Raw genomic sequence first — 26,388 nt, 5'->3', positions numbered from 1 at the left:
GAAAAATTATTTTGCTGTGCTTTGCCATTATTAAAAGGACATCATCGATATAACTGGCTGTGACATTTCAATCTTCTCAATACCCGATCATCATCAACTATTATGGTTTCCTCTGTTATGATCCAAGTGGCAAGGATCGCAGGTCGGACTAGCTAAGTAACTGAACAGACTACTAGCTCTGGGGAAGTGGTAACTAGATTGACCGCAACCTGATCCTATCCGCAAACAACTATAGGCAGCCGTGGAACGTTACCTAAAAATCCTAGACGTCTCGTCACGGCCTGAGAAACTGACTATTCCTGGAGGGAAAGTAAGTCCTCACTTGCCTCAGTGGAATGACCCCAAAGATATAGAATAGCCCCCCACAAATATTAACGGTGAGTTAAGGGGAAAGCACAAACGCAGAGATGAAATCAGATTTAGCAAATGAGGCCCGCTAATACTAGATAGCAGAAAATAGGAAGGAAACTGTGCGGTCAATAAAAAACCCTATTCAAAATATCCACGCAGAGATTGCTCGAGCCCCCGCACCAACTAACGGTGCGGGGGAAGCAACTCCGTACCCCAGAGCTTACCAGCAAAAAGAAATCACATGTTAGCAAGCTGGACTAGACTCATCATACACAGAAATCATATTGCAGGCAGATGAGCAAAAAATATTCAAACAGAACTTAGCTTATCCTGAAGAGGCAGAAAACGAGATAATCTTCTAGATTTTGGAATTTCAATATTGAGGAGTGTTGCTAGTCTGACATATTGTGAAAAGTCTTTGCCGCTGCTCCCGAAGTCTAGCATTGCCTGCCATCATTTCAGCAGCACAGCAACCAATCAGTGAGCTGACAAATTTACTCCCGTGCTGTCAATGAGGCATGCGCGCCGCAGTCAATGCTAGACATCTGGAGTAGTGGCAGAGACTTGCTGGTGAACCCCAGAAGCAGTTTCCGTCACAGTTAGTTTCTATAGCAAAATGCAGTAATGGACATATTTAAAAGGCAACAACTCCTTAAATTGTATTGGTCAGTTATTCTGCTATGATTATGCTTACCAGCAAGGTGGTGCAAACTGTGGATAGCCTAATGCTTGCTGAAACACAGTGGGTGAAGGAATTCTTGAGTGTCACCCTTTAACGTTGATTTGGACTTCACTGCAGCGATTACCTGGGACACAGGAGTTAATCGTGGACTGGCATTTTATACATTATCAAGTGAAAAATATCCAGGTCCTGCAAAGAAGTCAGACAGGAAGCAGTTTAGGAGCGAGCCAACATCAATTTATATTAATGATTTAATGTCTATTGAAAAAAAATTTACATTTCATTTTTTTTGGCAGATAACTGGACCATGATGTCAGAGAAACATTTAATATTTTCAGATGCAAATGATCTTGGTATCACATATGATGCCTTTGAAGAGCATCCCATTATACCTGACATACCTCCAGTCCTTCTTAAGCAAGACAAATGTAGCAAAAGGGATGGTGAACAGCAAAGAGCACACAGAAGAAAGAAGCCATTTTCATGTTCAGAATGTGAAAAATGTTTTAATCGGAAAACAACTCTTGCTACACATCTGAAAATTCACACCGGGGAGAAGCCATTTTCATGTTCAGAATGTCAGAAATGTTTTACATTGAAATCAGTTCTTGTCAGACATCAGAGAATTCACACAGGGGAGAAGCCATTTTCATGTTTAGAATGTGGGAAATGCTTTGCTGTAAAATCTGATCTTACTACGCATCAGACAACTCACACCGGGAAGAAGCCATTTTTATGTTCAGTATGTGAAAAATGTTTTAATCGGAAAACAACTCTTACTAGACATCTGAAAATTCACACAGGGGAGAAGCCATTTTCATGTTTAGAATGTGGGAAATGCTTTGCTTCAAAATCTGATCTTGCTCAGCATCAGACAATTCACACAGGGGAGAAGCCATTTTCATGTTCAGTGTGTGAAAAATGTTTTAATCGGAAATCAACTCTTGCTACACATCTGAAAATTCACACAGGAGAGAAGCCATTTTCATGTTCAGAATGTGGGAAATGTTTTACAGAGAAATCAGATCTTGTTAGACATCAGAGAATTCACACAGGGGAGAAGCCATTTTCATGTTTAGAATGTGGGAAATGCTTTGCTGCAAATTTTGATCTTGCTACACATCAGACAATTCACACAGGGGAGAAGCTGTATTCATGTTCAGTATGTGGAAAATGTTTTTATCGAAAAGCAACTCTTACTAGACATCAGACAATTCACACAGGGGAGAAGCCATTTTCATGTTCAAAATGTGAAAAATGTTTTAATCGGAAAACAACTCTTGCTACACATCTGAAAATTCACACAGGGGAGAAGTTATTTTTCTGATCAGAATGTGGGAAATGTTTTACTAACAGATCAAATCTAGTTACACATCAGAGATCTCACGCAGCGAAGAAGTAATTTCAATTTTTAAAGTGTGAGGAAAATTTTCTTGCATATTTCATTTTTTACTAAGAGAAATCACCCAAGTAGATAGCCACTTTCTTTTAAATCGTTTACTTGGCAAATTAAAGTCAATGTAAATTCACATGTCGTCATACAAGACAAATGGACAACTGTTTAAAGCACTAAATGATGACTAATAAATGTATGACTGACCCGTGGAAGCGCTACCGTCAGCGCGAAACGGCCGTTGTCGATCCCTGCACACCCTTGTTCTACCTACACAGCCCTGAGCCGTGAAGATGCCGTTTTAAACGCTTGAATAAAGGATTTATACCACTCAAGGACTGGTGAGTGCTGCCGCATTTTTTTCTGCTTATTTTGGTCTAGTACTTTTTTCTATTCGAGCACCCCTGATCCGCTGCCAGGCTCTCCTTTGCACCGTATAAAGACTACGGTCGGTTCTGTATCCTGCAGCTGTGCTGCTCAACATTTTTTCTTTGATTGACTTAATAAATGTATGCAATTACCGATAACATTTGTTGTCAAAAATCAAACAATGTAAATAAAGCATCTATAAACTGATTGTGAACTTTATTAGAGACACCCATCTATTAGTATGTTGGACCTCCTATGGCCTTTGTAAGGGCAACCATTTGTTGTCACAAAAAATTGAAATGCAGGAATATTGGCCCATGCAGGCTTGATATCTTTTAATATATATGGCAAGAAATTGAATCTGTTTACTTCTTTCTTTTCTCATTCCGACATGAGTTTTCTTATGTGAAAAAATGGTCCAAGTTTCATCAGTGCTCCATAGACTTGCATTGGTGAGTTTGATCCAAAATTATGATCCTTGTCAGACAAGTTTCTGTGCTTTTTTTGTGGACCATTCAGTCGTAGGGAAAAAAGGAGCATGTGAACTACCCTACAAACTATAATAGATATGAGTGTTACTCATGAGTGTCACGGATATCACTCATGCAGGAAAAACTGAATGAGCCTTTAGACTCCAATGGCTTTGGAACTGGTCATTTACTATTATAGCCTACTTGTACCACTTGAACAATGAATTATGTGTTTGGACACGTTAGTTGGAGTATGAGTGGCGTTGCTTTTGCCTACAATGTGCACTGTCTGCTTATTATAGTGATTCTTCGCATTCTCCTTTCACCCCTTTTGTTGTTAACATCCACTGGATCCTCTTTCATTTGATATTTTTACTCTGTCACACAATTTTCAGAATACGCTCAACTTTGTTGCTTGAGAAAGCTGTAAAAGGTTGACCGTTAGGGTACCAGTCCATATCCTCCTAGATTTCTTCTATTTATTCTCTTCTCTTCTTATTTAAGCCACTTTTGGGCTATACTGAGTTTGTCTTTTGGCCTCATCTTAAACAACAATTGCATTGTTTGTTAACAGTCCAAGGTCAAAATTCCAGGAAGGTAGCAGATCAGTAAGGCAAACAAGAGGGTCAACGGCAAGGTCCAAGGTCGGGCAGCAAATATCAAATACAGGAACAAAGAGCACCATGAGCCCCAGCCCTGATTGGATAGCTGAATTATCACTCATCATACTGAGAGCTCAGCACACCCTAGCCTGCGATTGGACTGCTAAGCTGTCCACCATACTGACAGCTCATCATGCCCGTGTCCTAGATTGGAGAGCTGAATTGTCTTTCACTGCTTTCAGGCACACCAATACAGAATTGTGACTATCCCCTCTTCTAGGGGGACCACCGGGCCCAAAGATTTCCCAGGAAACCTACAACGGAAGGCCATGACTAGACCATCAGCCTTCTTGGAACGAGCCGGAACCCAGGATCTCTTTTCAGGTCCATATCCCCTCCATTGAACAAGATATTGGAGAATTTCTGAACCTCCAAGAATCCATGATCCTCTACACCTCATACTCCATCAACAGAAACAGAAAGAGGCAGAGACGAGGAATGCAACACAGACAGGGTGACGAACTCAACAAGGATATTTGAAGACATTTGGGATGCGAAGAATAGCAGGAAGTCTTAATCTTATGACCACTGGATTAAATGCCTCCTGAATCACATACGGGCCAAAAAAATTTAGGACCCAACTTTGCTGATGATACTTTCAGCTTAATGTTTTTTGGAGACAGCAATCCATCAGGTCACTGGGGTGACGGATCATGAAAATTTAGCTTAGGCAAGTTGTAATGTGATGCCAGTCACTACTCATGGACAAGCCACGAGGTGGGTAGTCAAGAAGTATGAATAAAACGGCAAGGGCCAAGGTCAGGCAACAAATATTTATTACAGAGTAAAATCCAGGTGAGGCAGCATGTGTGTACGATAAAATCCAAATTTATTATAGAAAAATGAACTAAAAGTGCATGGCAGTTCCAATATGACTGAGGCCTATCTGTTTCCGTTCCTTGGAGTCTTACTCTTGGAGGTTGGAGTGTGATTCGTTGAGTCTGTGGACAGGTGTCTTTTATATAGGTAACGAGTTCAAACAGGTGCAATTAGTACAGGTAATGAGTACAGAGTAGGAGGGCTTCTTAAAGAAAAATTAACAGGTCTGTGAGAGCCAGAACTCTTGCTGGTTGGTAGGTGAAAAAATGCTTATTTCATGCAATAAAATGCAATTAATTACTTAAAAACCATACAGTATGATTTTCTGGTTTTCATTTTTAGATTCTGTCTCTCACGTTTGAAGTGTAGCTATGATAAATATTACAGACCTCTCCATTGTTTGTAGGTGGGAACATTTGCAAAATCGGCAGTGTATCAAATAATTATTTTCCCCACTGTATATACTTTATAGCTGAATTTTAATGGGAACCCATCACATTAGTCATGTTGCCCAAACTAAGGGGAGCATGAATGTCATGATTCTGGTGTCAAGTGTCCTTCCCTGTCCCTAATGCTGGGGGTGCCCTGTTCTCCGGATTACTTCTGATGGTGAAGATGCTGAGACCATGTACCTTGCCTTATCTCCTGAATCCACCCTCAGTCTGTTCCTTTCCCCCACCCAGGGAATAGGGGAGTAGTAGGGCACTGTAATACACCAACCAGACTAACAAGATAATATGAACAAGGATAAAGGAAAATATCAATCATACAAATATACACATAAATAACAAAGGTAAATACTGGGGAATGGAAGATGGGGTTAAGCCAAAGTAGGAGAAGAAAGGGCTTTGTTACACACTCAAAACCTAACAACAGTCACAGATTAATCCACTAAACTCCTCCAATAATAACCACTAACAACCTCCAGCCATGCAGCATAAGCTAACTCTGACAATGAGTGCTAGCCAGGAACCAGATTTTATAGGAGATTGGAGTGGCTAACAGTGCACAGCTGAGAGCCTTAACTCAGGAAAGCTTCCAGGAGCTCTCAGCTGAGCAGATTAACCCCTGCACTGCTAAAATAAATTTACACCATTTAATATGAAGATGAAATGCTAAGTGAGATTATGTTAATGGAGGAGCTCACCTCCACGATCAATAACTCCCATATTAAATTTTTTAAAAGATAGTTCAACTGGCTGGTAGTGATGAGCGAGTATACTCGTTGCTCGGGTTTTCCCGAGCACGCTCGGATGGTCTACGAGTATTTGTGACTGCTCGGAGATTTAGTTTTCGTTGACTCAGCTGCATGATTTACATCTGCTAGCCAGCCTAAGTACATGTGGGGGTTGCTTGGTTGCTAGTGAATCCCCACATGTACTCAGGCTGGCTAAGAGTCGTAAATCATGCAGCTGCAGCGATGAAAACTAAATCTCCGAGCAGTTATAAATACTCGGAGACCACACGAGTGTGCTCGGGAAAACTCGAGCAACGAGTATACTCGCTCATCACTACTGGCTGGAGTTTAAATCTTCTGCCGATTGTCTTGACCTTATAGAGGAGAACTAAGTTTATTCTTCAGGAGCCTCTCTGACGGTACCCTTACCCTCTTACCCATACATTCCTTCCCCCACTTCCTTTTATCTTTGTGTGTATTTGTTTTTTGGTTTTAACTTCTTCTCGTTTTTTCTTTTATTACCCTTCTTTGTTAATTCACATGAATATGTAATGACTTAATGTTTAAGTCTTGAGTCACCACGCCGGCATATCCAAAAATACGGTGAACCAATGTACTACCAGTGACTCTACCTTGGATTGCGTTTTCATTTTCAAATGTTTTGGAAATACTGTTTATTGTTATGGTTATGTGGTCATGTTTGACCTACTACTTGTGGCATAACCAGTACCCAGTGTTTGCATTTGTATTCCCTTTTCAAAACTTAATAAAGATAAATTTATAACAAAAAAATATGAAGGTGAAGTGCCTCTAATCAGTGCAGGAGTATGCAAAATCAGACGCCGCGGTCTTCTGGCTCCTCTGTGGTCTATCAAGAGAGGAAAAAGACCATGCAGTATAATTTGCACACCTGGAGTATATAATATGCAAAATATAAACAACTTTATTACACCAAAACACATACAATTAAAACCACATAAAAAAATATTACAAAGGAGGGTGATATACAGCACGTATATTCCCCTAGTACTAATACAGTGAATGTGCAACACTAGCAAGTGGCTAGCTGCGAGAGATCACAACAGCTTTTAGTATGTGCAAGTATAGGTGGTAATGAACATGTGAATAAACATAAATAAACATAAATAAAATATATGTAAACACACATATGTAATCCAGTAGTGGGCATCCCCACATCAAGAACAAAGCAGCACCACAAAATAACCCCTATTAAAAGTAGAGTCTAAATGACTGGTGTGGAGCTAGTGTAAGACCCAGTAACCACAAGATAAGCTGTATGTGAGCAAGACACAGAAAAAATATCAAAAAAGCTATGATAGCAGGTAAGAAAGACCATGGTCTCCAAAGATTATATATATAGATAACCGCTTGTGTGTCCTATAAGGGTATGTTCCCATGGTCAGTAATCGCTGCGGGTTGGATGCTGCGTACATCTGCAGCATCAAACCCGCAGCGGCCAGATGTTACAGCATAGTGGATGGGATTTCAAGAAATACCATCTCCACTATGGGTGCACGGACGCCTTCGGCTTCCCTACGGAGACGGACATGCCGCGCATCTTTCCAGACCGCAGCATGTCTATTTACGATGCAGAGGGGCTCAGTCTCTGCAGCGTAAATTTCCCATTCACTATCATTAGATGCGGTAAAACCACATTCTCTTCTTAGTCACATGCGTATTAACTGCAGGAACACCGCTTACTATGCATGTGTACTAATTTACATAATAGCATACCTTGCAGTTCTCACGATAGATCAGCTGACCGCGAGAACTGCCATGTACGGGACCGCCAGTGACGGGGTTATCTCCGGTCACAAGCCAAGTTCTCACAATCAGCTGACCGCGAGAACTGCAGTGCACGTGACTGCCGGGAATCGCATTATCTCCGGTCATCATCTTCAAGCTCCGCTGTGTCTGAGTGTCAGGCTGAGCCAGCCATCCAGGTGTAGCAGAGCTGGACTCGACGTGGGACAGTATGTATATCTTCTCGGCGGACAAGTAAAGATATTGTTGCTTTTTTATTTTATTTCTCTTAGGCCACTTTCACACGTCCGTGTCTCCTGAATGTGTGGTCACAGTTTTTACACGTACACACGTAGACCCATTCAAATGAATGGGTCTGTGCACGCCAGTGTGCTTCCACGGACCGTGTGTCCTTGGGCAAAACATGCTGATGTATCCATTTTTACCGTCCGCAAGGACGGTAAAGTCCCGTACTTGTGCACACAGAGAACACACATTGATGTCCTACGTGTGACACACATCAGCACCGAGGAAGAAGCGCTACAGTAAGTGCTGTTCCCCTGCGTCAGGTGCTGAAGCTGGCTCTCATCATTCTCCCCTGCTCTGCCGGCGAGCAGAGGAGAATGATGAGCGTTATATTGAAGTCTGAATGAAAGCAGGTGGGGGCTTTTGGGACTCTTACCCCCATCATCCGACACCTGCTGCCGTTAATAACAGAGACAGCAGGTGCAGATGATAGGGGTATTCCACAGCCGCCGGCTGCGAACTAAGGAAATAAATGAATGAAAAACTTGACGTGGGTTCCTTCCTATTTTTTGAACCAACCAGGCAAAACTCACAGCTGGGGGCTGCAACCCTCAGCTGTCAGCTTCAGCAAGGTTGGTTATCAAGAAGAGAGGGGTCCCCACACTTTCTTTTTAATCATTTAAATAAATAATTAAAAGAAACTGCGTGGGGTCTCCCCCATTTTTGACAACCAGCCTTGCTAAAGCTCACAGCTGGGGGCTGGTATTATCAGGCTGGTAAGGAGCCATTGTTATTGCCCCCCAAGCCTAAAAATAGCAGCCTGCAACTGCCCAGAAGACACACAGCCAGAGTAAAATCCTTTATTTGAAAAAATTGCACAGACTCCTTTTAACCCCTTTACCCCCAAGTTGGTTTGCATGTTAATGACCAGGCAATTTTTTACAATTCTGACCACTGTCCCTTTATGAGGTAATAACTCTAGAACCATGGTTCCATGGATCTCGGTGATTCTGACATTGTTTTCTCGTGACATATTGTACTTCATGATAGTGGTAAAAATTTATTTGATATAACTTGCATTTATTTGTGGAAAAAAACTGAAATTTGGTGAAAATTTAGAATTTTCATGCCCTTAAATTACAGAGATTTGTCACACAAAATACTTAATAAGTAACATTTCCCACATGTCTGCTTTACATCAGCATAATTTTGGAACCATATTTTTTTTTTTTGTTAGGAAGTTATAAGGAGTAAAAGTTGACCAGCAACTTAAGGGGTGATAAAGGGGTGTTTGATTTACTATTTATAGCGGGTTTTTATGTTTGGCAGCTGTCACACACTAAAAGATGCTTTTTATTGCAAAAAATTGTTTTTGCATCACCACATTCTGAGAGCTATAATGTTTACATATTTTGGCCCACAGAGTCATGTGAGGTCTTGTTTTTTAGCGGGACGAATTGACATTTTTATTGGTACTATTTTCGGGTACATTACTTTTTTTATTGCTTTTTATTCCGATTTTTGTGAGGTAGGATAAACAAAAACCAACAATTCATGAATTTCTTTTGGGGGGGCATTTATACCGTTCCGCATCTGGTAAAATGGATAAAGCAGTTTTATTCTTCGGGTCAGTACGATTACAGCGATACCTCATTTACCGTATAAATTTTTTTTATGTTTTGGGGCTTTTATACAATAAAAACTATTTTATATAAAAAAATATTTTTGCATCGCTTTATTCTGAGACCTAAAACTTTTTTTATTTTTCCAGTGATGATGCTGTATGGCGGCTTGTTTTTGCAGGACAAGATGTCGTTCTCAGCGGTACCATGGATATTTATATCTGTCTTTTTGATCGCGTGATATTCCACTTTTTGTTCGGCGGTATGATGATAAATCATTGTTTTTTTGTCTTTTTTTTTTTAATGATGTTCACTAAAGGGGTTAACTAGTGGGACAGTTTTATAGGTCGGGTCGTTACGGATGCAGCAATACTAAATATGTGTACTTTTATTGTTTAGATTTTTTTCATTTAAATATTTATTTATTGATAGAATAAATATTGATTTCTTTATTATTATTTTTTATAATTTAAAAATATTTTTACAATTATTTAAAAAATTTTTTTATTTCATTCATACTTTTACACTTTGTCCCACTATGGGACAAAAATTGTGTGCAGGCTGATTGCATCTATAGCATGCAGATTTGCATGCTATAGAAGCAGTCAGCGCTGCAGCTTCTATTACACTGACCTTAGGCTTCTTTCACACTAGCGTCGGCACAGGGCCATTGCTATGCGTCGGTCCGACGTGCGTTGTGAAAGTGAATGCCCGACGTGGGCAGCGGAAGCGTCTTACGACGCTTCCGCTGCTTCATTGTAAGGTCCGGGGAGGAGGGGGCGGAGTTTCGGCCGCGCATGCGTGGTCGAAAATGGCGGACACGGCACGCAAAAAAAAGTTACATGTAACTTTTTTTGTGCCGACGGTCCACCAAAACACGACGCAACCGTCGCACGACGGTTGCGACGTGTGGCCATACGTCGCAATGCGTCGCTAATGTAAGTCTATGGGGAAAAAACGCATCCTGCAGACAACTTTGCAGGATGCGTTTTTTCTCCTTAACGATGCATTGCGACGTATTTAAAACGACGCTAGTGTGAAAGTAGCCTTAGAGACTTCCTGACATGCACTGCGCATGACCAGAAGCCTCCCAGCTTTAGAAACCCGAATGTCATCATGACGACATCGGGTCTCCATGGCAGAGATCGGGATCCAAAGACAGAGGGGCTGTCAGCCCCTGTGCTGCTCCGAAACGCTGCGATCATGTTTGATCGCAGTGTATTGGGGGTTAAAGTGCCCGGAGCGGTCCGGGTGTCAGCTGTGAGAATCGGTGAACACAGTCCAGAGGTCACCGCAGTTCAGGCCAGCTGGGAGGGCAGCTTCAGTGACGTCACTGAAGCTGCTCTCGCAGCATCTCATTCACCAGTGGATTTTCAGCCAGGACGTTCACATCTTGGCACCGTCCAGGTTGAAAAATGTATATCCCCCAGATATGGATTACTGCGTGGGACACAAAGATGGACAGGTATGGTATATTGTTGGTTTGTTATTTTATTTGTATTACAGGAGATCGAGTGCTTCGCTGGGATTAGGCTTAACAGTAAAAATGGAAAACTGTGTCTTATTTCTAATAAAAGACCTTATTCTGGCTGTGTTTTTATTTAGGAAATACCAAAATATATTGAACAGCGGAGTATAAATCAAGGTATAAAACAAAAATAATACCCCTAGAATATAACTTTTAATATTCTTAGGTAAAATTACCCTTAGATTAGGGTCAGGAGACAAATAACAGTCTTAACAATAAAATCTTAATAATATTGAAAGGATAGAAGCAACTCTGGTGAGAGGGTGATCTTTCCCTTACTCACCCTACCTTACCGTGAAGGTTGGCACCCTAAGTTCGACATGGCGCCCCCACTCAACGACAGCTCTCCCTTAACCCTTTCACGACATGCCCCGTACTAGTACGGCGCATGTTGTGTCTCCCCTTTGATGTGGGCTCCGGCGGTGAGCCCACATCAAAGTCGCGACATGTCAGCTGTTTTGTACAGCTGACATGTGCGCGCAATAGCGGCAGGTGGAATCGCGATCCACCTGCCGGTATTAACCAGTTAAATGCCGCTGCTAAACGCCGACAGCGGCATTTAACTACCGCTTCTGCGCGGCCGGAAATGCGCGCATCGCCGACCCCCGTCACATGATCGGGGGTCAGCGATGCGTCGGCATAGTAACCAGAGGTCTCCTTGAGACCTCTATGGTTACTGATGCCGACTTTCTGTGAGCGCCACCCTGTGGTCGGCGCTCATAGCAAGCCTGCAATTCAACTACATAGGAGCGATCTAATGATCGCTGCTATGCAGCAGAGACGATCAGGCTATGCCAGCTTCTAGCCTCCCATGGAGGCTATTGAAGCATGGCAAAAGTAAAAAAAGAAATGTTTTAAAAAATATGAAAAAAATAAAAAAATATAAACGCTTAAATCACCCCCCTTTCGCCCCATCCAAAATAAAACAATTAAAAAAATCAAACATACACATATTTGGTATCGCCGCGTTCAGAATCACCTGATCTGTCAAGAAAAAAAAGGATTAACCTGATCGCTAAACAGTGTAGCGAGAAAAAAATTTGAAACGCCAGAATTAAGTTTTTTTGGTCGCTGCGACATTGCATTAAAATGCAATAACGGGTGATCAAAAGAACATATCTGCACAAAAGTGGTATCATTAAAAATGTCAGCTCGGCACGCAAAAAATAAGACCTCAACTGACCCGAGATCAAAAAAAATGGAGACGCTACGGGTATTGGAAAATGGCGTTTTTTTTTTTTTTTTAGCAAAGTTTTGAATTTTTTTTCACCACTTAGATAGACACTGAGCATGTCAAGGTTATTTTTTATCAACTCGTAATGACCTGGAGAATCGCAATGGCAGGTCAGTTTTAGCATTTATTGAACCTAGCAAAAAAGCCAAACAAAAAACAAGTGTGGGATTGCACTTTTTTTTGCAATTTCACCACACTTGGAAATTTTTTCCCGTTTTGTAGTACAAGACATGCTAAAACCAATGGTGTCGTTCAAAAGTACAACTCGTCCTGCAAAAAACAAGCCCTCACATGGCCATATTGACAGAAAAATAAAAAAGTTATGGCTCTGGGAAGGAGGGGAGTGAAAAACGAAAATGCAAAAACGAAAAAGGGCCGCGTCTTTACGGGGTTAAGACCCTAAAGGGAAACTGACAAAGAAACACCAACACCAGTATTATATAAAGTACTAATGTGCTCAGTCAAAAACCTGCATCAGTATATTCTCTTATAGTTGATATACCAAATTAATTCAGGGTTAATTTCTTTGCATGCCTTGATAATTCATAAATAAGGTGCATTAGTGAGCAATATCATAGCCAGAGAAGAAAAGATATATTTCTCAAACGTTACAGCGGATTTCAACCTTCGCGATAAGGTAGGGTGAGTAAGGGAAAGATTACCCCCTCACCAGAGTTGCTTCTATCCTTTCAGTATTGTTAAGATTTTATTGTTAAGACTGTTATTTGTCTCCTGACCCTAATCTAAGGGTAATTTTACCTAAGAATATTAAAAGTTATATTTTAGGGTTATTATTTTTGTGTCTTTATTTACCATATAACTATAGGATTAGTAATGGAGAGGTGTCTTATAGATACCTCTCCATTACTAAACCGTGGGCTTGATGTCACCAGAAAATAGAAAGGTAACATCAACCCACCTTGCCTCCGCTACAGGGCAAGTGGGAAGAGTCGGGCAAAGCGCCAGAATTGGCGCATCTAATACATGCGCCATTTCTGGGCAGCTGCAGGCTGGTGTTTTAAGGCTGGGGGGGCCAATATCAATGGCCTCTTACCAGCCTGAGAATTCCAGCCCCCCGCTGTGAGCTTTAGCTAGGCTGGTTGTCAAAAATGGGAGGATCGCATGCAGTTTTTTTAAAATTATTTATTTAAATAATTTAAAAAAAATCACCGTGGGGACCCCTCTATTCTTGATAACCAACCTCACTGAAGCTGACAGCTGAGGGTTGCAGCCCCCAGCTAGAGTTTTGCCTGGTTGGTTCAAAACATAGGGGAGAACAGGCGGCTAAGTAATAACCCCGATCATCCACTCCTGCTGTCACTGTTATTAGCAGCAGCAGGTGTCGGATGATGGAAATAATAGTCCCATTAGCCATCGCCTATTGTCATTATTATCACTTGACTATAACTCTCATCATTCTCCCCTGCTCTCGCTGATCGCCGGCAGAGCAGGGAAGAATGATGATAGCTGGCTTCAGCACCCACCGCCGGGGAACACTGCTTACTGTAGACATACATGTTGCCACATGTATTACACATATAGACACGGATAACTCTGGTACCGTTTTTTCCGGGATCGGAAATAACAGAACGTGTGAAACCGGCCTTACAGGAGAACGAGGGTGTCGGTGGAATAGGCGATGCAGTAAGTATGGTTTAATTAAGATCTATTAAAGGAGTCTGTGTCATTATTTCAATTAAAGAACTTTATTCTGACTGTGTGTTTATTTACCATCTAACTATATGATTACTAATGGATAGGTGTCTTATAGACGCTTCTCCATTACTAAGCCGTGGGCTTGATTTCACCGGACAATACAAAGGTGACATCAACCCCACAAATATGAACCCCACTTGCCACCGCTACAGGGCAAGTGGGAAGAGCCGGGTAAAGTGCCACCATTGGTGCATATTTAGATGTGCCAATTGTGGGTCGGCTTCGGGCTGCTATTTTTAGGCTGGTGAGGGACAAAATCCATGGGCTGTCAGCCTGAGAATATCAGGCCGCAGCTGTCTGCTTTTTCCTTGGCTGGTTAACAAAAATAAGGACCCTACGCCATTTTTTTTTTTTTTTAGGGGAGCCTACTACTTTTGCTATCCATGCAAGATAAGCAGACTGCTGCGGCCTGGTATTATCAGGCTGGTAAGGTTCATGGATATCGGATCCTTACCAGCCTGAAATACTAGCCCCAGTAGTCTGCTTTACTCTGGCTGGTTAACAAAAAGAGCTAATAACCCGGGCCCCTGCGATTTCCCTCAGACTAGGGAAACCCTGACTGACCCTCTCCCAGAGTTTACACTGATGGTGTGCATGTCTGGGCCTCCACCCTCGCCCTATCTCCTGTTTCAACCCTAGGCTGAAACCCCCCCCCCCCCCCACCAGTGAAGAGACCACAATCCAATACCCACAGTTAGCACAGACAAGGATAACGGAAAAATAAGCACCACGCCGCAGTCACTCAGGAATACACTATAAATGCAAAGGGCAAAACAAATACAAATATGGGAAGGAGAAAATAAGACAAAGGGAAATACACCACCAGCAACGATACTCCAACTACTTAGCTCACCACTCCAGACCGAGATAACCACGCACAAGACAGAAGCTATAATCGGCAACGCCCAATGTTCAGGAGAACTATTTAAGGCTACGTTCACATTTGCGTTGTGCGCCGCAGCATCGGCGCCGCAACGCACAATGCAAACAAAAACGCAGCAAAACGCATGCACAACGCTGCGTTTTGCGTCGCATGCGTCCTTTTTTTCATTGATTTTGGACGCAGCAAAAATGCAACTTGCTGCGTCCTCTGCGCCTGGACGCGGGCGCCGCAGGGAAAAAATGTCCATGCGCCCCCATGTTAAATATAGGGGCGCATGACGCATGCGGCGACGCTGCGGCGCCCGACGCTGCGGCGCCGACCGCAAATGTGAACGTAGCCTAAAGGCAGTGGGCATGGCCCAGCTTCCAATCTGAGCACCAGGTAAATTAACCCCGGACCAGCTAAATAAAATCTAGCCGAAGCCAATGAGCGCATAGTGGACAAAAGCGGAATTACCGCTGTCTGTCGGACGACCTGGTCTGAACAGCGTCCGATATGACAGTACCCCGCCTTCTACGAGGGACCCCAGGGCCCTCACGACTTATAGGACCCAGCTTGTCCAGATGGTGGCGGTGAAACAACCTGACCAGCCGATCCGCATGAACGTCCGAGGCTGGTACCCAGGACCTCTCCTCAGGCCCATAACCACGCCAGTGTACCAATTACTGTAAAGTGCGGCGCACTACACGAGAGTCAACCACCTTGGAGACTTCAAATTCCAAATTACCATCCACCAAGACTGGAGAAGGCATTGGTGTTGCGTCCACAAGACCCACAACCTTCTTTAACAACGATCTGTGGAACACGTGTATTTTATACACCGTAGGAAGCTCCAACCGGTACTCTACTGGGTTAATGACAGCGGCGACCCTAAATGGACCAATAAACCGTGGACCCAATTTAAGGGATGGTATTTTGAGTCTTATGTTTTTTGTGGATAACCACACCCAATCATCCACACTCAGGTCCGGACCTGGCACACGCCTACTGTCAGCCACACGTTTGTACCTAGCACCCACACTCAACAGGCCCTGTTTAACTCTCCTCCAGACTGATGATAATTGTGCTCCTAACTGGTCTTCCTCCGGGACGCCGGAAGAGCCCCCCTGACTCAAAGTACAAAATTGAGGATGAAGCCTGCAAACACAAAAAAACGGAGACTCCCCAGACGACTCCTGGCGGTGATTATTGATGGCAAACTCAGCCAAAGGAAGGAACTTCGACCACTCCTCCTGGTTATCCGAAACAAAGCAGCATAAGTACTGTTCCAAATTTTGGTTCATACGCTCGGTCTGACCATTTGACTGAGGATGAAACGCCGAAGAATGAGACAACTTGATCCCCAGCCGTGAACAAAATGCTTTCCAAAATTTTGCCACAAACTGAGACCCCCTATCAGAAACGATGTCAGACGGAACCCCATGAAGTCTGACCACCTCCTGCACAACAAATACCTGAGCCAGAGTCTTAGCGTTAGGCAACGAAGGCAAAGACACAAAGTGCGCCATTTTTGAGAACCGATCAACAATCACCAAGATGACCGTGTTCCCAGCTGAGGAGGGCAAGTCAGTGATAAAATCCATGGAGATTTCCGTCCATGGCTTACTAGGTACCTCGAGAGGAAGTAGAGTGCCAACAGGACGGGAGCGGGGCGTCTTAGTCCTAGCGCACGTGGTGCAAGCTGACACGTATGAGACCACGTCCAGTCGGATCTTGGGCCACCAAAACTGACGTGACACCAACTCCAAGGTACCCCTAACCCCTGGATGGCCAGCCAGGACAGCATCATGATGCTTCGCCAAAACCTTTAAGTGGAGATGAAGCGGTACAAACGTTTTGTTGATGGGAAGCTCAGATGGTACCTCCTCCTGAGCCTCGGCAATCTCAGCCTCAACCTCGGTAGTGAGAGCCGAAACCACAACACCCTTTTGGAGGATGGGTACTGGATCTTCCCGAGGCTCTCCCCCCGGAAAACACCTGGACAAAGCATCCGCCTTAGTGTTTTTAGAACCAGGTCTGTAAGTGACAACAAAGTTGAACCGCGTGAAAAACAACGCCCAGCGAGCCTGCCTGGGAGACAGACGCTTGGCAGACTCCAAATAAAGCAAATTCTTATGGTCGGTAATAACAGTAACCTGATGAACCGACCCCTCCAAGAAGTGTCGCCATTCCTCAAAGGCCAATTTGATTGCCAACAACTCTCTGTTGCCGATATCATAGTTACGTTCAGCGGGCGACAGTTTCTTGGAAAAATAGGCGCATGGACGCAAACCGCTCAAGGATGAGCCTTGTGACAGCACCGCCCCCACACCAACCTCAGACGCATCGACTTCTACAACAAAAGGTTTCGATACATCTGGCTGCACAAGAATGGGAGCCGAAACAAACCTGTTCTTAAGAGATTCAAATGCGCACACAGCAGCCTCAGGCCAAACGGAGAAATTGGTACCCTTTTTAGTCATGTCAGTTAGTGGTTTAGCAATGATAGAAAAATCCTTGATAAACTTCCTGTAGTAGTTAGAAAACCCAAGGAACCGCTGAAGTGCTTTTAGGTTATCAGGCCGTTCCCAATGCAACACCGCTTGCACCTTAGCGGCGTCCATTTTAAAACCAGAAGCAGACACAATATAGCCCAAGAAAGGCAACTCCTGTACCGAAAATACACATTTCTCCAGTTTTGCATATAGCTTATTCTCTCTGAGAAGCTGTAACACCTGCCTGACATGATCTAAATGAGTATCACGGTCGCAAGAATATATGAGGATGTCATCTAGGTACACAATAACGAATTTCCCCAAAACATGCGAGAACACATCATTTATGAAATGTTGAAACACTGCAGGTGCGTTTGTCAACCCAAATGGCATCACCAAATTTTCAAAATGACCCTCAGGGGTATTAAAAGCCGTCTTCCACTCATCACCTTGACGGACTCTTATGAGGTTAAACGCCTCCCTGAGGTCAAGCTTGGTAAACCACTTAGCACCTGCCACCTGGTTGAACAAATCCGGTATCAATGACATAGGGTATGGATCACGAACCGTAATCTGGTTTGACTCCCTGAAATCCAGACACGGCCGTAGTCCACCATCTTTCTTCTTAACGAAGAAGAACCCTGCTGCCACTGGTGAGGATGAAGGCCTGATGTGCCCTTTGCTCAAACTTTCAGCAATGTAATCCTTTAGCGCTTGTCTCTCCGGACCAGAGATGTTAAACATCCTTGCTTTAGGCAATTTGGCCCCTGGTTTAAACCTGATAGTACAGTCATAGGAGCGATGTGGTGGCAACTCTGAACATCCCTTCTCAGAGAACACATCCACAAAATCCAGAAGTGACTCAGGAACGCTTGAAGTCACAGCAGAAACACATGTGGCCAAGCAATTCTCCTGACAGAAATCACTCCACTGAATTATGTCCTGAGTTTTCCTGTCAATAACTGGGTTGTGTGTAGACAACCATGGAAAACCCAGAACCAATTGTGCCAGAAGACTCTTGAGCACCTTACATGTAACCTGTTCGAAATGAAGAACCCCAATGTGGAGTTTAACCTCAGCCACAAACTCAGTAATCTCCCCCTGTGGGAGAGGAGCAGAATTGCTGGTAACCACGCGGATAGGATGAGGCAGTTTTTCGATCCTAAAACCAGCAGTGCGCGCAAACTCCTCATCAATGAGATTTGTGGCAGAACCACTATCCACAAAAACAGTGATTGGCAGCTCTCTGCCAGCGAAAACAACTTTGGCAGGGAGCATGCACTGAGAAACCATCATGGAGGATATACATAAGCTCAGATTGGACTCCTCCACACCCTCTGAGCTTAGAAGTTTTCCGCCGTTGCGTTTTTCTTTGACAGCAGAGGACAGATATTAATAAAATGACCAGTTTTACCGTAGTAAAAACAGGCTCCCTGCTTCCTGAGTACAGGGGCTCGATGCTTAACATGTGATACCCCTGCGATTTGCATAGGTTCCGTGGGCTCACCTGCAGCAACCTCACGTGACCCTAAACCTTCTCCCACAGGCGGCGTCTCATGATCCCCCTGACGCAAACGGCGATCAATGCGGACAACAACACTCATAGCGGAATCTAGTGAAGCAGGAGTCTCGTACATCCGGAGGGCTTTTTTAACCCTATCAGAAACTCCATTAATAAAGTGACTCCGCAGCGTGGGATCATTCCACTGTGTGTCGACCGCCCAGCGGCAAAATTCAGAACAGTAATCCTCTGCAACACGCTCCCCCTGGCGAATAGTGCGTATCTTAGATTCTGCTAGAGCCATTCTGTCCGGATCATAGTAAATGTGTCCTAGAGCAGAAAAAAACTCTCCACTGAGTTAAATGTAGCAGAATCAGACGGCAAAGAAAACACCCATGCTTGGGGATCCCCGCTTAATAATGACATTACCAGGCCCACACGCTGAGCCTCATTACCGGAGGAGATCGGGTGCATACGGAAATGCAGTTTGCAAGCTTCATGAAAAGAAACAAATTTACTGCGTTCCCCAGCAAACTTTTCAGGCAAAGGAAACTTAGGCTCAGCAATTTTACCTGTAACTCCGGCTTGCACATTAGATACTTCTAGTCCCTGTTGCTGCACTGCCCCCCTCAACTCAGTGACCTGTAGGGACAGCGCCTCCAACTGGCAGGTTATGGAAATCATGGGATCCATGGAAATAATGTTGGCCGATTATAATGTCACGGGAGACCTAAATAGGAAAGAGCTAATAACCCGGGCCCCTGCGATTTCCCTCAGACTAGGGAAACCCTGACTGACCCTCTCCCAGAGTTTACACTGATGGTGTGCATGTCTGGGCCTCCACCCTCGCCCTATCTCCTGTTTCAACCCTAGGCTGAAACCACCACCCCCCCACCAGTGAAGAGACCACACTCCAATACCCACAGTTAGCAGAGACAAGGATAACGGAAAAATAAGCACCACGCCGCAGTCACTCAGGAATACACTATAAATGCAAAGGGCAAAACAAATACAAATATGGGAAGGAGAAAATAAGACAAAGGGAAATACACCACCAGCAACGATACTCCAGCTACTTAGCTCACCACTCCAGACCGAGATAACCACGCACAAGACAGAAGCTATAATCGGCAACACCCAATGTTCAGGAGAACTATTTAAAGGCAGTGGGCATGGCCCAGCTTCCAATCTGAGCACCAGGTAAATTAACCCCGGACCAGCTAGATAAAATCTAGCTGACGCCAATGAGCGCATAGTGGACAAAAGCGGAATTACCGCTGTCTGTCGGACGACCTGGTCTGAACAGCGTCCGACATGACACTTCCTGTGTCATTTACTTCTAGCTGTGTCACAAGATTCACCATTATTTAAATTAGTGCACGTGCGTGGTAAGCTGCTTCCCCGCACTTAATACGCATGTGACTAGGAAGATAGTGCGGTTTTACCGCATCTAATGAAAGTCTATGGGTAATTTACGCAGCGGAGACTGAGCGTCTCCACTACATAAACTGATATGCTGCGGTCTGGAAAGACGCACCACATGTCTGTCTACGCAGGGAAGCCACAGGCGTTGATGCACGCATAGTGGGCATGGGATTTCTTGAAATCCCATCCAATATGCTGTCACAGCTGGACGCTGCAGGTAGGACGCTGCGGATGTACGCAGCGTCCAACCTGCAGCGTTTACTGACAGTGTGCACATACCCCAAAGTATCTGCAAACAGGAAATCACTTTTTTCCTTCCCAGAAGCCAACTTTCAATTAGCTTGATTTCAAGTGACAAAAAAAACGCATGCAATGTTTAAATGCATCAAAAATGCATGTAAAATACGTAAGTGACCTCATATGCAGATTTGGTGCAGATTTCACCTGCGTCAAATCCCGAACAAATACTGAGCCATTCCTGATCGTGTACACATACCCTAATAGGAACAAAAGGTCTGCATGGAGTTCCTGCCTAGAAATAAAGCAGTAAGGGCAACATCTGGAACCAATAAATACAAGAATCTACAGATATCCCACCAAGAGGGTGTCTGAATACATGGCTACCAGACCAGGGGAAGGGAGCACATCCCACGCGTATCGCTGCTCATACAGCTTTGTCAGGGAAAGAAATGAGATGTGTGGAGTCAGAAGGCGTAACAATAAATACCTTGTTAATTAAGGTAAATGCGGTTCCCCGATGTGTCATAGAGGGCTGAGGCTAAACACTCGATCAGCGTGTGGGGCGTGCCTCGCTCTCAGTAGATGCGACGGATAGTAATCCCCTGATGCTTAATTGAGCATCCTCAGTAAGTGAGGCATAGCTGAATCTGTGAACGGGCAGTAGATTGCGCATTAGAGCGCTGTAAGCAAATGAACTAAGGGCAAAAGCAGCATGAAAGATAAGGTTTGGACACTGCATAAATCATTGGGACATGCCAGCCCATTAGATCATGTACGAATATAAGGATTATTAAAGATGGAAAAAGTTGAGAAACAAATTAATAGAAATGTTACAGGAATGAATGATGAGGTGGGGTACCCCATGAACAGGAGAGGTCCCTATAATGGAGCAGGGAAGGAACACCCTACACCATATAGGGAAGAGGCTGATTTGTGGGATATCCTGACACCATGGGTAGGACAGATGCTTGGGACAGGAACCTGAATGGAGTTGGAAAATAAAGGAGTAAATAAGGCTAGCATGAAAATTGCATACAGTTGAAAGATGCACCATAGTTTGAATATGCCCCAACTAAATGAAGCAGTGATTACAGCCATAGGGGAAAAGGAGCCAGATGGGAAAGTATGGAAACTACAATTGGTTCCCTAATATACCAACCAAATCTATGTATAGAAAAATGTCAACTGGGCGACTATAGTTTAGATGCCTGAATCAATAGATTTATTTACAGTACATAGAAGGAGAGAGACTCAAGTTAAAACGTCAAACAAGACTAAATATTGAAAGACGTATGCTATTCCCCCCTGTTTATGCAAAAACATTGTTGGATAAAGCAAAGGATGGAGCATATCCATGTATAAAGACCCGGACTCAAGGTCTAAGCCATGATAATTCTGGTACATAAAGACTCCCTATAGAGCTGTGGTTGCCTAAATGATATTTAGGAGACAGTCAATGACCAACTTAGATATTACATTAGTCCTTCATGGTGTCCATAGACATCAGATGTCTATATGGATTTGAAGCTGATTAGCCCAGGAAGCCGGTGAAGAGCAATTCTTCATTCAGACTGGAGGGGTTGACTGTGAGTACGTTAAAAATCCATCGGGCCTCAGTTTGTATTAGTAATTTGTGAGAGCTCCTGCTGACTTTTCAGTCATGTTGCGATAAGTGATGTTCAGCCACAAGTGTCAAGGTCTTACCTTTTATTTTTTATCTGCTGCCGCCAAATGGATGGTGGATCAGTGCTTCTGTGCCCGTTTCCTCAATTCCTGTGATGTTTGTCCGATGTATACTTTCTGGCAAGGACAAACAATAGCATAGATGACATTTCTTGACTTACAATTGATATATGACTTCAATGTATAGTGTCTGGATTCAAAGGGATTGGCGAATTTATCCTGGGTAGGTCACATGTACTAGCAGATATCACAATCTCCACAGGAGATGCCCCAATGCAATCTGGTGGACGGCTGGCTAAAGTGGCTTCTCGTAAGGATGTCCTGTAAATTTGGGGCCCTCCTTGCTGTTAGAAGAGGTCATGTGCTCATAAGTGGAGACGCCTGGGAATCCATCTGAAGGATCGGCCAATGGGTCTGCAATATCCCCCTAATCTGTTCCCACCCAGTGTTTTATTTTGTTATGAACCTAAAAGTTTGATCCTGGGTGCAGGTATGGGGGGTCAGCAGGGTATCCGTATGCCCCTTGGCTCTTTGGTAGGCCACGAAAATTACCTTTTTGGGGTAGCCACCTTGTGGAATCTCTCTGTTAGAGACCTTGCTTGGATGTTGAAGTCAAGACGAGAGGTACAATTTTGTCGGATTCTCAAAAAATTGGCCTACGGGTATCCCTTACTTGGTATGGGCAGGGTGGAAACTCTTATATTGTAGCAAGCTGTTTGTGGCAGTGGGTTTCCAAAACAGGTCCGTGGCAAGTCGATGATCGGAGAACAGCACTTCCAGGTCCAAGAACATCACAGAATTGGAAGAACAAAGGTACATAAAAAAAATGTTGTAGCTGTTACAATTGAGCTCACTGAGGAATTTGCGAGCACTCAGATTCTGTACCTAGCCATACAAAAAAGACAACGTCAATAAATCGATGCCAATGCAAGACCTTGTCGTGGTACCAATCATGCTGTCTCAGTAGGGCAGAGCAAAGTACAACTGCGTGGAGTGAGATTGGGGGCACTGTGTGGATGACGTAGGACATGTAATCCAAATGAAACAGGAAAAGAGGACAGCGATTGAGGGGACAGAGGAGACACCGAGCAAGACACGCAACGCTGAACGGACTGGACTGTATGGGGGGATTTTAAAGGGTATTTTTTGGATATGTAGAGGGGGTTGGAGACTTATTTACAGCGGACTATTGTAAATGAGGGATTAAAGGTGGTGGCCTTAGTTAATACCTGGTGACAGGTTCCCTGATATCCTGTTTAGAAAAGTATTCTATGCGCACAGAGTGATCACTAATGCAACCGTTTTGTGCTTTTGTGTTCGGCAGCACATCATCTCTTTACATTGGCCAATGTGCTGTCCAATACAATGATTATAAATCAAGCTAATGCACTGGCATCTTCCCTTAGTCCAGAGGTCATCGCAGTTCAGGCTGTGAAGGAGCACAGCTTCAGTGACAGCACCGCTAGTCATTGAAGCTGTTCTCAGCATCTCATTCACCAGTGGTTTTCAGCCGTGAAGGAGGCAGCCTGGCACCGTCCTTGTTAAAAACTGTATAGCCCCCAAATATGGATTACTGCATGGGACACAACGATGGACAGGTATGGTATATTGTTGGTTTGTTATTTTACTTTTATTACAGGAGATCAAGGGCTTCGCAGGAATTAAGGGTGGTCGTAAGTATGGTTTTATTAAGAATATTAAAGGAGAATGTGTCTTTATTTCAAATATAGGACTTTATTCGGGCAGTGTCTTTATTTACCATGTAACAACTATAGGATGTAATGGATAGTAATGGACAGGTGTCTTATTGACACTTCTCCATAACTAAGCCGTGGGTTTGATGTCACCAGACAAAACTAAGATAACATCAACCCCACATGAACCCCACTTCCCACCGCTACAGGGCAACTGAGAAGAGCCAAGCTAAGTGCCGGAATTGGCGCAGAGATGCGCCTTTTCTGGGGTGGCTGAGTGTTGTTTTTAGCCGGGGGGGCAATACCCTTGGCTCCTTCCTAGGCTATTATTTTTGGTCCACAGCTGTCTTCATAGCCTTTGCTGGTTATTAATTATAGGCGGACCCCACATCATTTTTGGGGGGCTCCCCTATTTTAATAGCCAGTAAAGGCTAAGTATACAGCTGTGAGCTTATATTAATAGCCTGGGATGCTCCATGGATATTACCCCCTTCCCAGGCAATGAACATCTGCCCCCAGTCACTGGCTTTCCCTCTGCTGGTTTTGAAAATTGCGTGGGAGCTCACGCCCTTTTTGTCCGTAAAATAATCTTTTATTAATTAAATACATGTCACACACTGTACTAATTGTATTTGTCACTGACATCTATATATCTACCGATTTAATTTGTATTTACTATATGTAATCCATCTCTTCTGTGCTGTCGGCTCCGGCAGTGATTTTACACAAGCCGGCAGATGAATTACCGGCTTTTCTTCTATCTTTCTGTGCAATATAAATACACAAACATATGTATATATATATATATATATATATATATATGTGTGTGTGTGTGTGTGTGTGTGTGTGTGTGTGTGTGTGTGTGTGTGTCACTGACTTGTATGTGTGTATATAGATATATATATATATATATATATATATATATATATATATATATACACAATGTATTCTATGTGTATATATCCATACTATCTATTCTATTCTAACCTGTCAGTGTGATTATACCGTACACGGCAGATCATTTGCCGGTTTTTAATCTATAGCATTTCATACAAATGTTGCGTTTAAAAAGAACGCACGACACTCGTCCGTTTTTTCGATTCTGATATCGGAACTTTTTTTCACACGTATAGGTATGAGCCCTTAGAGTGACAGTAGGAGAAGGGAGAGAATACAGTCATATGAAAAAGTTTGGGCACCCCTATTAATCTTAAGCTTAATGTTTTATAAAAATGTTTTTTTTTTTTGCAACAGCTATATCAGTTTCATATATCTAATAACTGTTGGACTGTTTCTGCCTTGAAATGAGGTTTATTGTACTAACAGAAAATGTGCAATCTGCATTCAAACAAAATTTGACAGGTGCATAAGTATGGGCACCCTTATCATTGGAACGGTGATGGAAATGTGAGAAGTCAGATGTATCAGTGTTGGTCGTACACACGCGGCTCCGCTCCGTACACCTCGTACACACACGGCTCCGCTCCGCACACCTCGTACACACACGGCTCCGCTCCGTACACCTCGTACACACACGGCTCCGCTCCGTACACCTCGTACACACACGGCTCTGCTCCATACACCTCGTACACACACGGCTCTGCTCCATACACCTCGTTCACACGCGCTCCGCTCCGTACACCTCGTACACACGCGGCTCCACTCCGTACACACACGACTCCACTCCGTACACCTCGTACACACACGGCTCTGCTCCGTACACATATGGCTCCGCTCCATACACCTTGTACACACGCGGCTCCGCTCCGTACACCTCGTACACACACGGCTCCGCTCCGCACACCTCGTACACACACGGCTCCGCTCCGCACACCTCGTACACACACGGCTCCGCTCCGCACACCTCGTACACACACGGCTCCGCTCCGTACACCTCGTACACACACGGCTCTGCTCCATACACCTCGTACACACACGGCTCTGCTCCATACACCTCGTACACACACGGCTCTGCTCCATACACCTCGTTCACACGCGCTCCGCTCCGTACACCTCGTACACACGCGGCTCCACTCCGTACACACACGACTCCACTCCGTACACCTCGTACACACACGGCTCTGCTCCGTACACATATGGCTCCGCTCCATACACCTTGTACACACGCGGCTCCGCTCCGTACACCTCGTACGCACATGGCTCTACTCCATGCACCTCGTACACACACGGCTCCGCTCCATACACCTCGTATACACACACGGCTCCTCTCCGTACACCTTGTACACACGCGGCTCCGCTCCATACACCTTGTTCACATGCGGCTCTGCTCCATACACCTTGTACACACACGGCTCTGCTCCGTACACCTTGTACACACACGGCTCTGCTCCGTACACACATGACTCTGCTCCGTACACCTCGTACACACACGGCTCCGCTCCGTACACCTCGTACACACACGGCTCCGCTCCGTACACCTCGTACACACACGGCT

The 26,388-nt window shown here is 44.1% G+C and overlaps 2 protein-coding genes across 2 annotated transcripts in view; both read left to right on the top strand.

Annotated features, from left to right (window-relative positions):
• The window catches only part of LOC143768173 (uncharacterized), a 44,018-nt gene extending 40,991 nt beyond the window's left edge, over nt 1-3,027 (top strand). The window contains exon 6 of the mRNA XM_077256862.1: nt 1,330-3,027. Within this exon, the coding sequence (XP_077112977.1) occupies nt 1,330-2,360 (1,031 nt within the window). The 3' untranslated portion in view covers nt 2,361-3,027. The remainder of the gene's footprint in view (nt 1-1,329) is intronic.
• LOC143766194 (uncharacterized) overlaps nt 1-26,388 on the top strand; it is a 96,553-nt gene that overhangs the window by 30,501 nt on the left and 39,664 nt on the right. The window lies entirely within an intron of this gene.

The sequence above is a fragment of the Ranitomeya variabilis genome, chromosome 4 (assembly GCF_051348905.1).
Source record: "Ranitomeya variabilis isolate aRanVar5 chromosome 4, aRanVar5.hap1, whole genome shotgun sequence".
NCBI lineage: Eukaryota > Metazoa > Chordata > Amphibia > Anura > Dendrobatidae > Ranitomeya > Ranitomeya variabilis.
The sequence above is the reverse complement of the archived record's forward strand: the minus strand, read 5'-3'. Positions and strand labels throughout refer to the sequence as shown.